The sequence below is a fragment of the Dermacentor silvarum genome, chromosome 2 (assembly GCF_013339745.2).
Source record: "Dermacentor silvarum isolate Dsil-2018 chromosome 2, BIME_Dsil_1.4, whole genome shotgun sequence".
In the NCBI taxonomy this organism is placed as follows: Eukaryota; Metazoa; Arthropoda; class Arachnida; order Ixodida; family Ixodidae; genus Dermacentor; species Dermacentor silvarum.
The window spans coordinates 123,422,658-123,438,836 of NC_051155.1; the positions used below are offsets into that span (position 1 = coordinate 123,422,658).

General features: G+C 50.4%; 1 protein-coding gene across 1 annotated transcript; it reads left to right on the top strand.

The window, feature by feature from the left end:
- Positions 1–3,552: 3,552 nt before the first annotated feature.
- On the top strand, positions 3,553–5,298 carry LOC125943520 (beta-alanine transporter-like). The gene has a single exon (XM_049662876.1). It carries the CDS (start codon positions 3,553–3,555, stop codon positions 5,296–5,298), a length of 1,746 nt encoding a protein of 581 aa, XP_049518833.1.
- The last annotated feature ends 10,881 nt before the right edge of the window (positions 5,299–16,179 follow it).

Sequence of the window (16,179 nt, forward strand, 5' to 3'; positions counted from 1 at the left end):
AGCTTCTGGTTCTTTTGGAGCGTGAAGCCCTGCGCCTGTATCTGGCACTCCCCTGGTTTGTTGTTAATAATGTTATCTATCAGGAATCGTGCCTACCCTGCAGATTTTGTATGTTAACGATCCAGACATTTCTCAAATTTTACAGCTTTCCGCTTAGACGATCTGAATGCGCCTTTATTGATGATCCAGACTCCTTTTTTCTTGCTCATTGGCCACGTTTTCATGCTCCACCGATCGTTTTTGTTCAAAAGCAATTAGATACTGCCGTTTCTTGAAGTCGAGTGCAACATCGGCGCCCGGCCCCGACGGTGTGACCAACAAGACGCTGCGAAACCTCGATTCAAAGTCGGTAGGGGCCATCACCATGTACATGAACGAATGCTGGAAATCCGGACAATTACCCCCGGAATGGAAACACGCCAGAGTCACCTTTATACAGAAACCGGGCAAGAAACTCGACCTCGGAAATCTTCGACCCATATCCCTGACCTCTTGCTTGGGCAAGCTAATGGAACACGTCGTGTTCTGCCGTCTACAAAACTACACGGAAGAGCACAACCTACTTCCCCCCACTATGCTAGGCTTCCGAGCTCACCTATCCACCCAGGATGCCCTCATCCAACTGCACCATGATCTCCTAAGACCAGACAGTGGTACAAGCACCAAAGCCTTACTCGGCCTAAACCTTCACAAAGCATTTGATAACGTGAAGCACACTGCCATAGTAAACAGCTTGGCCGAGTTGCAACCGGGAGAACGCACGTACAATTACATATGCGCTTTTCTATCCAACCGTACGGTCGAACTCTCGGTGGGCAATCTAGTCTCCAAACCGATCAAACTCGGAGATCGCGGCACTCCTCAAGGAGCAGTTTTATCACCTTTCTTATTTAATCTCGCAATGAAGTCGCTACCACCCAAATTCGACAAGATACCCGGCCTACGACACACTCTCTATGCCGACGACATTACGCTCTGGACGACCACGGGATCCGATGGACAAGTCGAAGAGACCCTGCAGAAGGCAGCCGACACAGTCGTCCAGCATGTGAGTGACGCGGGTTTAGAGTGCTCGCAGAGCAAATCGGAGATACTAATACTGTGACCCCCAGACCGGCGCCAAATAAAAACCCCACTACCCAACATTAACGTGTACGTCAACAACACTGCAATACCTCACGTGGATTAAATGAGGGTCCTGGGCCTTTTTGTACAAAAGAATCGCCACAACAACTTCATCATTGATCGTCTCACCATCGCAGTGAATCAGACGGTCCGTTTAATCACCCGAGTGAGGGCATGCAAGCAAGGTATGAAGGAGAAGGAGCTACTTCAAATCATCCACTCCTTTGTCATCTCAAAACTTAAGGCTCACCTACGCCCTTCCCTACCTACATCTACTCCAAACTCAAAAAGCAAAACTGGACCGCCTCATTCGCAAAGTGTACAAATCTGCGCTGGGGCTCATCCGTACCACCCCTACCGAGCACCTCCTAAGCCTGGGGTTGCACAATACCGTGGAAGAACTTCTAGAAGCACACCGCATGGCGCACATTCACCGACTACAGGGAAGCAAGACAGGCCGTTGGATCCTGGACCGCATCGGGCACAGAGTGTCTCCAACGCACAACGATCCTGCCACCGTTCCCCCCAACATCAGAAAGAGGTTCATAATCAAGCCACTGCCAAAGAACATGCTGCCAGGTCATCACGACGGCAGACGAAAAGCAAGAGCTCAAGCCCTGCACAAAACCCACGGGTCCAACTCCGAAGCAGCATACGTTGACGCTGCTCAATATTCCTTGCCACATAACACGTACGCAATTAGCGTAATTAGCCTCCCCAAGATAATCAACAACAATAACAACAACCAATTTACTCCCCGAGCAACACCAATACGGACGGCCTGTTCTGTGCGTGCCCTCAACTCGGCGGAGGCAGAAGAGGCGGCCATTCCCCTCGCTGCAGCAGCCGGATTTACAACCATAATCAGCGACTCAAAGACCGCCATATCCAACTTTGCACGTGGAATCGTGGCCCCAGCCACACTACGACTACTGCATCCCCTACTCTCCCCTAAACAACAAGATAGTGAAGAAGAGCCCACCCCAATTGAATTGATATGGGTCCCGGCTCACGCAGGGAACCCGGGGAACGAGGCGGCCCACCAGTGTGCTCGAGGATTCGTCAGCCGAGCGGTGGGTCCCGTCTCCGACCCAGGGGACCTGGTCAGCGAGCCACTGACCACATACCACGAAATTGCCCAATACTACCGCCTCGCAAGACGGACAAAACCCCTACCTCATCCTAAGCTCACCAAGGGACAAGAAGTCACCTGGCGCCGACTCCAAACGCACTCCTTTCCCAGCCCACAAATATACGCACACTTTTACCCTGACTTGACAGACCCACACGGCTCATTATGTGGGTCCATAGCCTTCTTAAATCATATTCTCTGGGACTGCAGAGAAGATCTCCCTCCACCAGATCTCCTGGCCGCTCCCTCGCCTGAAGCGTGGGAAGCGATACTCATGAACCCGAACCTGAAGGTTCAACTTCGAGCCATCAAAAGAGCTGAGGAGGTGGCTGTAAGGCACCGCCTGGTAGCCACCCCTCACTAAGCAAATTAAGAAAATAAAGTTGTTTCCTCCTCCTCCTTGAAGTCGAGCTTTTGGAAATGATTTTGGTACTGCGGAAACTCCCTTTGAATGGAATCAGTGCAGTTATTATAACAGATTCGCGTTTTGTCTGTTCTTCGCTTACTGCCTCATCCAATTCACCAGCTCTAAAGACGTTTTTAGCATTAGTTCCTCCACAGTTAAATTTTGTAAAACTATTATAGGTAGCAGGCGACTGTGGATTGCATTTAAACGAAATGGCAGATTCATTGGCCCGAGCATCCCAAAGTGGACCAATAATATCGGTTCTTTGAGTGGTTGCGCACATAACAGCGATTATATATCCAAAATATTCAATCCGTAGAGATGCCATGGAATCTATAACATGGACTGAATTTCAGCATCTCAAATTTCCGTGGAAAATCCAGTGGTGGTGTCAATCAAGGCAATCGGAAGTGGTGATCACCAGATTGCACTCCCGTGTCCTCCCTCCCCCTCCCCCCGTTAAATCTGTATTTACACAGAACTGGTCTGGCGATAGCAGCCCTGCGTCAATTCTGCCAGGATAAAGAATCCCTAGATCACTATTTTTTGGTATGTCGTCGCTATAAAGTATTAAGTAAAAGGCTTCTAGAAATTCCACTTGCTAAACCAGGGCGAATCTTCACATCAGAAATAATACTAACGTTCGGTGCGTCAGTTCCGGGCTTCACGCGACAGGGATGTCTTTGATGCTGTTTGTGCTTTCATGCAATCAACTAAACGAATAAATTTTTGGATGTTTACGGTTAAGTTTTTTTTTCTCTTCGTTTTACATACTTTTTTTCCATATGCAAATCTTCAAACATTACTTAAAATTCAGGCAGCGAATTCTTGGACAATCCCCCAGTGTGGGCACGAGCCAAAGTGTGAGGCCATCATCATCATCATCACCATGGCCGCACACCACGACCAACGGCCCACGATTCCGCCTTCTGTGCCCGCCGAGTCAGCCCTGACTAAGCTCTCACCAGCGCAGAAGCGGTTGGGGAGGCAGCTGCCCTATGGGCACGGTGCCTACCAGCTGCTACACATTATCGGCGCGGTCATCGCAGTCTACAACTACGGGCTGCACTACGAGAGCTTCAGGCTAACAGCTGGCGTAATGGATCACTGGTGCAGGCGGCCCGATTCCATAAGGAACCTCAGCGTGGACGAGTGGAAACAGCTGGCCATACCCGTGGACGAGCAAGGCGAGCACAGCCACTGTACGATGCGCGACCCGCCGGACGGTGGCGATACGGCTCGCGTCGTGACTTGCGCATCGTGGGAGTTCGACCTCGACCAGTACGGGAACAACATCGTCAGCCACTGGAACCTAGTGTGCGACAGGCGCTGGCTCATCGACGTCGCGAGGCTCGTGTACGCGGCCGCCAGCATGGCATCGCTGCCAGTAGTCGGAGCGCTCGCGGACAGCGTCGGTCGCAAGGCGGTACTCTTTTTAACCATACCCGTGGTCCTCATATCCGGCGCCGCCAGTGCCGTGCCGAATGACTTCCAGTTCTTCGTGGCTGTGCGCGCCGTCGTGTCAGCCTCCACGAGTGCCCTCGTGGTACCTATGTACGCGCTGATTTACGAATTGGCACCGATAGAAAAATACCCTCTTTACATCATCATTATCGCACTATCTGCATTGATGCTATCACCGATCACGCTCTTTGCAGCTCAACTCGTGAAGGCAGGATGGGCGGCGCTGCAGCTGATACTGATGATTCCAACATGCCTTCTCCTGCTACTTTATTACACCATCGATGAGTCACCCAGCTGGCTTTTGGAGACAGGCAACGTCAAGGAAGCCGAGCGCATCGCTTTGCGTGCCGCACGTATGAACAAGGTCTCCCCAGAGGACTGCCGAGATCTCATGGCATATCAGGTAGCGGAGATTAAGGCCCGTAGTCAAGATGATGGACTTCGCAGCGGTATCTGCAGCCCACAATTTAGGATTTGCACCATTACCATCTGTTATATGTGGACTGCGATAAGCTACGCCTTCGACTCCTTCGTCGTAAACGACGGTGTTCCCGTCGGGGAGATCATGACCGCCGTGAGCTTCATCGTGTCCTTCATTTCGTGCGTCGTCTCAGCGCCGTTCGTTACTTCTTTCGGCTTTCGGAACACCGTGACCACCTCCGGACTTGTCTTTGCCGTAACACTGACCGCCCTTGCCACTGACCTGCGGGAGATAACTGCGATGCGTGGTTCGCTCGTAATTATGATGCGTGCGACTGGAACCGTATGTTTGACGTTCTTTCTCATCATGTCCGTCATCCCGTACCCGGTCATGACCCGCTGTCTTAGTGTCTCCGTGGGGCTCGCCTTCAGCCGACTGGGGGATACATTATCCCAGATGAGTCCAGTGCTTTTCGGCGGTCGCCGTACAACGTTGCAGCTTGCCATTGCTGCCGCCATCATGTTACTTTTCGTGGTGGGTGCCGAGCTTGTGTCCTGTCACATCGTCACTGGGCTGCAATACCAATTAGCGCCCAGCAAGAGCCCCTACCACGTGACCAGCGAGGAGAGGAAGCGCGCCATGCAAGGGACACTGGTGCGTCTGCCAAGGGAGCCCGTCAAGCGCCGGAGCACCCCCATCACGAAGGACAGAGCAACATCGAGCCCAACGAGTCCCAACAAAACATACTAGAACACACGAGACACATGTCATTTGTACACCATGGCATTGTTTCTGTTACATCTCGGAGTTCGGTATTTGCCTCATTTTGTCGCGCGTTTGCGTTGCTAGGCCTTCAAATGGAGAATATTTCTTGTATATTAGCATGACAGAACTTTGTATTGTTACGTAGCTGTAACCGTTTGAACTTGGGAAGACGGCCGGATCGCTTGCGCTGTCTGTCTGTTCGATGGATCTGTGAAAGTGCACGTGTCCCTAGGCGATAAAGAATGTCCCAGAGTCTCAGCTGTATCGTTCCAGTTTCCTGCGCATACGTCGACCCACGTCGCGTTCGCCACAAACTGTCTTTCGTATGTTTTTTCAAGTGAACTTTTTATGAGGTACAGATTTTGGTGGCGTTCGTATACGTAAAAATTATCATCATCAGCACTGGCTCGAGCGTCGTCGTCTTCTTCCGCAGCTGGCTCGTTGGCGCCCCTCGGTTTACGCTCGTGCTCGTGCTCGGTATACGCTTGTGCCACTGCTTCCACGTGCGTCGTCATCGTCTTCTTCCACAGCTGGCTCTGTTGCCTCTCATCATTCCAGCGTAGAATTTCCCTTCTCCTCTGCCGTCGCAAAGGGGGGGGGGGGGGGGGGCACGTTTACGGGGGTATGAGTCATTGATTCTCTTACGTAGCGCAGAGATTTAAATTAGAAGCAATTTAATTTCGAAGACTCGCAAGGGGCAATGGCAACCATGTCGCCGCGCAAACTCGAGACATCGAACGCAAGCGACGACGACGGACTGCGGGCATACCGTCAGTGACGTCGTTCTCTCCCTCGCAGCCATCCCATCATGGATAGTTTCGGTGCACCCAGGACCATCTTCGCTTACCCCCATTTTCCGGTTGGAGAAGAGTTGGTTAGTTTTTTTTTCTTATTCTTAAACCTAACTGTTCAAGTAAACGAGGTGACTGGATTCTGGCGCCGTGCTGTCACTCGGTCGCCACTCGGAGGAACGAGTGTCGGCCAACTAAACAAGACGCATGCTCTTCCAATTGGAAGAGTATGTGTAACCTTACTCAAAAATGTTTGTCACGTTCACACAATGTTCTTCGTCCTAGTCTCTTGTCGAGTGCCTTACTATTGTAAACGTGTTTACCAATCAGTTCTTTTTAACAGCGGAGCTGTTTAAGCCGGCCGTAATATGTGCCGCCTGCCACTGCGTTGCCTATCAGCCACCTCGCGGAACGGCGTGTGCCTCTCGTCCTCTCCGTGCCAGTGCACAGGTTGCCTTGACGTGGGACGTTAAGGAGAGCGAGCATGCGCGCTACTGCGCATGCACCACGACCTCAAACCGCGTGTCGTGTGCTGCGCGCCGCCCGTACACTGTGCATAGCTTTCGCCCCACTTCCGCTACGTGTGCTCGGACTGCAAGTTCTTCGCGAGGCGTTCCCCGATGCAACGGACCACGACGAAATGCTTGTACACTTCGTATAACTTAGCATGACTTGCATTACTTCGTATAGCCAGGACCAGCTAGGAACCAGTCTGCTCCGCTGTGTTTTTAGCCTTGCGCCACTAGTGCAAGCTATCACGAATTTTTTAAAACGTTGCTTTCTTTACGAGCCCTCTAAGGCTGTCCTAACATTGGCTGTTAGCTGAGTGGGCGCTGCTCCTGCTGTCTTGCCGAATTAAAGAAAAAACATTCTTGGGTAGTACGTGCCAAAACCACGATAAGATTATTAGGCACGCCGTAGTAGGGGACTCTAAATTACTTTTCAACACATCTGGTTCTATCATATACATCCGATGCACAATACACGAGCTGCTTTGCATTTCTCCTCCATCGAAATGCATTTCTGATATATATATAGTAACTTATGTATACGTTTACATATTTTCATGTAAACGCGCCTGTCATCACCAAATTGTACGCGTGGCTGTTAGATGTAAAGCCATTATATACCACTTTCCTGAAGCTTCCCTTCGCATTGATTCCAACATGAGCGTTGGATGTGCATATCTTTTTTACTCTTACTGCACCAAGCAGGTTCATAGTAGGAAACGAGGTATCGCCGTTTCCACTGCACCAGTCAAGTTACAAGTCGAAAAAAAAATCAAAGCCCTTCCACTACTGTGAAGATGGAAGCCAGCAAAGCTGTGACTCGTGGGTCTGCTGTAGTGAATATTGCCCCCACGATGAGAATGACCGTATCGTAGTTGGGCATAACCCAACCGAACATGTCTATCATGAACGTTCCGGTTGAGAAACTCGCGTTGAAAGCTGGCCGTCGCACCGGGGAAGTTGGCCCTAGCGTTTCCGAGGCGTGCACCACCATTTTCCGGTTCCTGGAGGGCAAGACGACGCTGACGTTTGTCTTCAACATCGCCTCAAGCGTTCCGCCGAGGTGAAAAAATAGGAACAACGACAAGCCGAGGAGATACAGGGAGGGTGGCCCGGACAGTCTGGTGCCCTGACAGTCTAAAGTGTAGACATAGGAACACTTGTGTTCCTGATGCTGTCATAAGGACGCGCGTAAAACTGATGCATGCGCGTTCTGCGGGTGGACGGGAAGGGGCGGGACGACGGTTTGCAGGTGCGGCGCGAAGCGTATGACACTGCGGCAAGGACTTACTCAGACTTACTCACGAAATATATTTTTTGCTTAGAGCTAAGTCGGACTCCGACTCCTTAAAAGTTTAATTTTACTCGCCGGGCTCACTCGGACTTACGAGTTTGCCGACTTATGTCGGCAAACTTGCCGACTCGGTTCAACTTTCATTGCCAATGCTGACTTCACAGTTCTTGTGAAAAACATCATCCATGAATTTGTGTGGTTCTTGCCCTTACCAGCCACTTCTTGAATTAGCCTTTAGGAGCAAAAGAAACTGTTTTCCCGTCGGACACTGTAGTATATTGACCTTTAAATTCAATAAGAATCCTAAAACGTATACCCCGAGAATTAGAAAGGCTATACTATCGGCTATCACTTAATTTTGCGTTTACAAACAACCTTTTCGACTGTCTTAGTTGAACTATAAGACGCTGTTCTGACAACTGTGGCCCCACAGAATGGATTGAACATATTGTCATGAGCTCTTGCCTTGAACCACGGCTGCCGCGCAGACAACCAGGGAAAAGAAGAGGATAACGACGTGAGCCAAGCTGCTTCGGGACCGCGCTCGAAACGCTCTCATCAACCAGATTCATCTGGTTCGACATCAAACACCTCGTGTGTAACATTTGGTGGAGCTGTGCTGGGTAACTCCCACGACCTACAACGGAGCCATCAGCACAAGAACTACGCCGAAGCCTTCGCCGAAGCCGGACTTTCGCCGTCGCGCGCAATCATGGCCACCGAGCAAAACACCCTCACCAGAAGTGCCTCGGCGAGCCCAGTCCCTATTAGAGCACTGCACGGGCCGATTTTTGTGGCCCGGGCCCGGCCCGGGCCCGTTTTTACATTGGGCGGCCCGCCCGAGCCCGATCAAAACTTTTATGGCGAGACCCGGGCCCGGCCCGGGCCCGGAAATAATCTACGTTACCCGCCCGGCCCGGCCCGTCACCCCTTTACCTTAAGCCCGAGCCCGGCCCGAGCCCCACTCGAAACCAGCCCGAACCCGGCCCGAGACCGAAAAATACATGTTTTTCAGAGTTGAGAAGCCCGAGAATAACTCGCAGAAAGCCCGAGCCCGGCCTGGGCCCGCGTCAAAAAGCACACGCCGTGCCCGAGCCCGGCCCGAGCCCGTGAAAAAACTCGTCTACCCGGCCCGCCACGGGCCGGGCCGGGCCCGGGCTTTCGGGTAAGCCCGAGCCCGTGCAGTGCTCTAGTCCCTATCCAGCACTACCGAGAGCCACGCACGTTCTCGGCGAAGGCAGAGGAAGATGTGGATGAGTGGCTAACCCATTACGAAAGGGTAAGCCAATACAATAATTGGAACGCTGAAAGTCGTCTAAGGAACGTTGTTTTCTTCTTGGCCCGCACGGCGTTGGTATGGTACGACAACCACGCGGACATGCTAACTACGTGGACGCGCTTCGTTGAGGAGATTAAGAAGTGTTTCGGCGACTCGGACGCAAAGAAGAAACCTGCGGAATTCACATTAGCCCAGAGAGCTCAAGTGCCTGGCGAGACTTGCACTACCTATATTGAAGAAATTTTAAAGCTGTGCCGAACCGTCAACCCTCAAATGACAGAGGAAGATAAAGTGGGGCACCTCTTAATAGGAATAGCGGAAGACGTGTACAAATTCCTCATTGGTAAAGAGAACTTGAGCACCGTATCAGAACTGATACGGCACTGCCGTACGTTCGAGGCGCTGAAGACTCGCCGAATTACACCAAACAAAGTTTGGACGGCTGGCCAACGTAACGACCGTAGCAAGTGTTGAGACGAGTCCTCCGCACCCAGAGCTTTCGTCCACCATCCGCCAGATAGTCCGTGAGGAGCTCCAGCGGCATGACGAACAGGCACGTTATGCGGCGCCACGTTGCAGCTTCCCCGTTTTCCGAGACACTCTTTAGGAACTTGGCATTTTTAAGACTGCAGAGCCAACAGTGCTGACAGGGACTTACACAAGAGAAATTTGACAACAACCTGTCACGGTAATTCGACACCACTTCCAATCAGTCTTCCTCTCAAAACTGCAGCCGTTATTCGGACGCGTATAAAATCCTGCAATGAATTAAAGGAAACTCATATGTCCGGCGAAGTAGGACTGAAAAGTGAAATCAAGATATCAAGTAATAATAAAGTTTTATTTCCCTTACTTCTGCTCTCCTTCTTCTAAAGGCTATCTCTCCACTCTCCTACTCCGTTGCAGAGTAAGTTCTACGCGAGTACTTCTTTCCTTCTTTCTTTCTTTCTAAAAGAGAGAGAGAGCCCTCTCAACTTTCTCTTACGCCATTGCATTACATCTATAGCTATATTTTGTGGCATGGAAGTATGGGGGAAAATGAATGACTGCAGTATCGGCAACGCCAGCACTCGCAAATGTTCGGCACACGTGATCGGTGAGTGAGTGAGTGAGTGAAATAACTGTTATTAGAGGTCGGGCGAGGACGTGAACTCGTCGCGCACCCGGCTATTCCCACGTCGGGACCGGCAGGTCTAGCCCACCGGCCCGGTCGCGGGCACGCCGAACAGCCAGGATTTGCTTGTCTAGAGCGGGGCTACGCAGAAGCGAGTCCCACTCATCCTTGCTGAACTTGGGGTATCTCGACCCGCACTCCCTGAGCATGTGTGCTAGAGTGGAGGTCTGCCCGCATGACGGGCAGGCGTCGTCGCGATATACGTCGGGGTAAACTTCGTGCAGAACGGCCAGATACTTGATTGGTATACGTATGTGACGAGGCGCATAGCATATTTAGCGCATATAAAAATGATTGCAATGCAGCACAAATGTGCCGCCTATGCTCTACAAAACGCGACAATTTACGAGAAGCGGCAGGGCACAGAAACTGGTAAGAGTTTGTTCAGCTGGTATTTCATTAGCTGTATCAGGTCGGCTGCCGAATGGCGCGACCCTTGAGACATGCGCTCTTATAGACGCACAAGTCGCATTTACTGATGCGGATTGTCTTGATAACCTTGCACATTTGACAACAGAATTATATCATGCAGAAATCCAAAAACTGGAGGAAGAGATGAAATCTTTTGAGCATTGTAAGGATGACCATGATTTAACGACACCACTACAGCGGGGATCAAGGTTATGGAGTGAGCAGAAGAAAAAAAAAAACAGCGCGTATTTTATACTCGCATTGAGCCTAAGCAGCATGCATTTTGTCTCCGCATTAGGATGCGCCATTGATATTTTTTTTTGCAATACACACAGAACTATTTAAAACGCAAGTTAATTGCTCGCCCGGTACAGGCGGTCACAGAAACATTTACGACCTCGACGCGGAACGCTACAAACAGTAATAGAATTATTCTAAATCCTACTAACAAAGGATATTTGAGAAAAACGGACATATCATGGCACGGAACAAGCCATAACGACGCAGACGAACGACTTTTTCTGTTCAAATTGCGATCCTTTACCCTCACACCCTTCCCATTCTGGCAAGCCGTGTCCAACCAGTTCACCACGGTAGCATAGCGACTCGCTGCGGCGGCTGCATTCATATGCAGGTGGGATGAACTAAAGGTAGTGTATCGTGCATTGGGTGCACAATAAAAAAATCAAGGTGGTGCAAGTTAATAGGAAGCCCCCTCTACGGCTCCCTCGTAACTCACTGAACAATTTCTACTAATTTAGTTAATTGGTGACGAGTCAGCGTAAACAAGTTTCCCATCAGTCATAAATATTCTCGCAAGTTCATGATGTTCGAAAGACGCAACGGTAACGTGTTTAAACAGAACGCACGTGAAGTTTACACATGGTTTTACATGCGTAAAAAGAATGACATAGGTTTTTGACGCTCTTCGATGACGTCGCCTGACTGATTACACGGTGGCCACTGTAATTACTGCAGGTTTCCCACAGCAAGAAAGAGGTCCACTTTAAGTAAAAACCCTCTCACAAAATTTGCGAATCTACCAACTTTACTAGTACTGTGACAACCAAATTATTTCAAAGAAAAAGCAAAAGTCAAGAACAGCTGACCGCTGACGGCGCGCAAGTTCGTGTCGGCCAAGCATTTTAACCGTCTTAACCATGGCCGGTTGTGGCGCGCCACCAGCGGCTGCTGCGGCCGCCTTCTGCACCCTAGTAGGTGCCGTTCCCGCGCCGAGGCATCGCTCTACCGCGGAGGCGAGAGCCCCTGATTTTGTAGGCGGCCAGCGCCAGCGTGACGCCGATCACCAGGCTGAAGACGAAGACCAGCAGGGGACGCCAACAGCCCGGGAGACGTGCGAGGGCCAGCACCTCCGCGCGCATTCGCTGGCTGTCGTTGTTGGTCCTGCGCCTCCTGCGGCCGCCGTTGTCCACGCCGTCGCCGAACGACGCGAGGGCACGGCCGGGAGTTGCGTACTCTACCGACGGTGGGGGCGATGCCGCCAAGGCCTGAACAAATTAGAAATGACTGTTGTGCACTGGCGAGACTGTTCGTTTTGTTTTATGGGATTGATTACAGAAATAGCTCATATATATGCTGATTCACGAGGCAGGCGTGGAGCATAACATATTGTGGTGCGCTATTTTAAAATATATTATGTGGTCTCGTCTGAAAAGTGCTATGGGCGTTTGTGTCTTTGGAGATTGTATTAGAGACGTTATTCGTGGACTTATGGTCTTACTCTATTCACGCAAACATGCGCACACAAAAAAAAAAGCAGCCTCAAAAGAAATTACCCTGCATCATGCTCGTAGGCAATATCTACAAAGCTCCTTAATTTATGAAGGGGGAACGTGCCATTGAAATAGGTGCCAAGTGCTCCTTACATTTCCGATAGCAGTTCCAGGCTAAGTGAGAAGTAAGTGAGTAAGCAACTGCCGATGCCCCTTTCACAAGTGTCGCGATACTCGGCGGCGGCACGTCCCACCAATCATTGTGTCCCTTTGTCTCGTGACGTAGAAATCGCGCTAGTGATGGTATGAGCAGTTGCCCTTTGGACTCGGTATGACACGGACGCTCGTTTAACCACATCTTCCAAGATCCTTACGTCAGGATCCTGACGATGCCGAGCAATGTGCCGCGGCTATAAACGATGTGGCTCATACGCAAGTCTATGACGATGAGGTAGACTTGGCGTAGCAAACGCACTACTTATCCATCGCGCCGGGCGAAAACAAGACGCTGGTGTCCTTGCTCTTTGACGAACATGCCGAAGACGCTCAATATTATAATATATAAATTCACTATAGCAATATTCACTATAGCAAACCCACCATAGTCACAGCTTCGCTGGCTTCCATCTTCACAGTAGTGGAAGGTCTCTGAATTTTTAAAGCTAATTATCATTAGTTATGGAATAATTATTACCTTGCCTTTACCTGACTCGAGTAGACTCCAACTTCATTGTCCGGTTAAACCCGCCGTGGTTGCTTAGTGGCTATGGCTTGGGCTGCTAAACACAAGGTCGCGGGATCAAATCCCGGCCACGGAAGCCGCATTTCGATTGTGGCGAAATGAATTGAATAAAGAAACGTGTGCTTTGATTTAGGTGCACGTTAAACAAGCCCAGTTGGCCCAAATTATTCCGGAGTCCCTCACTAGGGCGCGCCTCATAATCAAATCATATAGTTTGGGCACGTAAAACACCATAAGTAATTTTCTTTTCATTGCGTGGTTCATCTGAGTCAATAATCCCTAATTTGTTCCTGACGTCGCGTTTCACCCGCTGTAATTGCAGGGCAGCTAGCAGTCCCCAAACCGACAAATATACCTGGGTTTTTCTTCTGGACCCTTTAGCTATGAAGAGCGGAATAGAAGGAAGGGTGTTATCTTCTACAGGTGGATCTAGCCTTGCAAAGAAATGCCGGTAATTGCTCCACCCGAGTATATCATTTTACCTTGAGCGGTATCATATATATATATATATATATATATATATATATATATATATATATCACGTGTTACGTGCATCGTAATAATGCCATTTATAGCAAACGTTGTTTGGAGTAAATGCAGAAGGCGGCCAAACAGAGCAAAGGTACATAGATTACGCGGCGCCCTCGTTCCATTGGAGCCCTAAAAGCCATGCCCGAGCCGGATGATCACCTGTTGACAGAGCAGTTCACGGGGCTACGTAATCTGAATTCCGTCGGATCTTAGTCGAACTGCCAACTAGAATGTGAAAGCGTTTCCGAGTGCTCCGAGATTAAACGCGGCACTCTCAATGCGCTAGGCGAATGTGTTCCGAACGTTCGACTTCGGCAGATAAATGTCGATCAACCACACCATGAGTGCCCTCGTCGAACAGTCGAATGACAACCATTAGAATATGCGCTTACACCAGTGTTGTGATCAAGAACAGCATCGGAAACTTACGGCCAGCGCACTGCTGTACAGCACAGGCTGCACTGTAACCGGAGTGTCTTGGCGTTTCTGGTGGCAACTTGTAAACGCGGGTGCAGGTGGCGCAGCGACGTTGATGGAAGCCACGGCGTCTCCGTCACCTGTTCGTCGTGGGGACTCGGTATCAAACGACATCGTCAAGGGGATCGTGAACGATTCGATGACCCGGAGGCAACAATGTTCTTCATCTTCCTTTTCTTTTCATTTAAAATCCACGTCTACATCTACATCTCTTTCAGAAAGGAAATACTCAGATGGACTCTAATTGTGCATAAAACAATCAGGCCCAGAAGGTAGGCAGATGATCTTAAGATCAATAAGAACCGCGATAATTAAACAATCGGGTACCTTCGTGGATACTGTGAGGGGCGGCGAGTGCCGGCTGCTGGCCGAAACGTAATTAATGCTCGAGAACCATTAATAATCAACTTTATTACGAGGCATGGTACCTCCAAGAATGCGACTAGGCGCGACGAAAACCAACGCGCGCACCGCACTCTCGCGCACACTTCTCACGCCTAGGCTTGGCTTCGGGGTTGGCGGCGTGCTGAGGCTGGTAGGTGGCGCTACTAGTCAGACTACTTACATCCGGCTCCTCTTTGTTTGACCAAGTCCCTTTGGTCTAGGAAAGGGCACTGCTTGATGTATTCACAGTGAGAATTGTCCAAGCGCTCGGGGGGACGTCCTGGGAGTGGCGATCGCTGTAGGTCTGCTGAGCTGTGGTGGGTCATGAAAGCAGTTTTTGCTTGGTCTTCTTCACGCACACGAAGCTGCCAGTAAGCAAACTTTAGGTCCAGGCAGGCAAAGTACCGTGAACTAGCAATATCATCCATGATGTCATCTGCATGCGGAAGTGGCTGCACAACACTCACAGTCATCTTATTTAGGGGCACATAGTTGACACAAAGGCTCTTCTTACTGCCTCTGCTAACAACTACTGCGGGGAATGCCCAAGATCCTAAGGCTGGAAGAATGATGCCTTGGCGAAGGAGTGTGCTTGTCTGGGCCTCAAAAAACGACGGTCTGCAGCCGAGTACCGGTAGGGAGATCGACTGTATGGCACAGCGTCAGGAAGAAGGTAAATTGCATGTTCGACACCTTCTCACAAGCCTAAGTCATCCTCTCCATGAGCGAATACTTCAGCGTGTTTTGACAAAATGCTCGTAAGTTCCTGTTGTTGAGGCACTGGAAAGTGGCTACCTAGCTGTGCAGCACGCAGGGATAGGTCAATGGGAACCTCAAATGTCGAGGAAGCTGATCGGTTGGACGCAGAAGAGAGGTTGTAGGAGAGAGAGAGAGGTTTATTTGAAGAAAGGCAGAGAGGTCGGCTTGAGCGTTAGTTTGCTCTGGCCTGCTACTCCACACTGGGGAAGGGGGGAGGGGATAAAAAGAGCGATGGATAAAAAACGCTCGCTGCCAGCGTTTTGACAGTCGTTGTCTGCAGCCATTCAGTGTGATCTATTCATGTTTGTTTGTGCGCGGTCACACCACGCTTGTTCATTCAGTTAGTAGTAGTCGGGACACATTTTCCAACGCACGCTACGCATGCGATGCTGCCCAGATCGGCAGTGCAGCGCTACAGGTGTGTCCCTTCGCACGCGCTGCCCACGGGAAGCGCTTCTCATCAACACCACCGTTTCACACGCGCCTTCTCGTGGTCATCGAGTCTCTATTCATGTCGGTCTACTAGCTTCCGCCGCAGCACACCTGCTCACTTAATCAGCTCATGTTTACTGCAATTCATATTGCTACCAAAGCCGCTCACCTTACTTCGTATGACATTGCTGTGTTGCTATCGCATTCATTGCTTCGCCCTCAGGGCGAAACTGTGACATGTTTTTTGCCTTTTGCCATTAAAGTTTACTCTCTTTCTCTCTCCGCCATCTTGTTAGGACACATTCTGCTCTCTTGTTTACATTTCTCGCCTTCGACGCGCAGTGATCCGA

Bases quoted from the DNA above. Each gene is read 5' to 3' on its own strand.
- LOC125943520 (XM_049662876.1), top strand. From the start codon at position 3,553: ATGGCCGCACACCACGACCAACGGCCCACGATTCCGCCTTCTGTGCCC.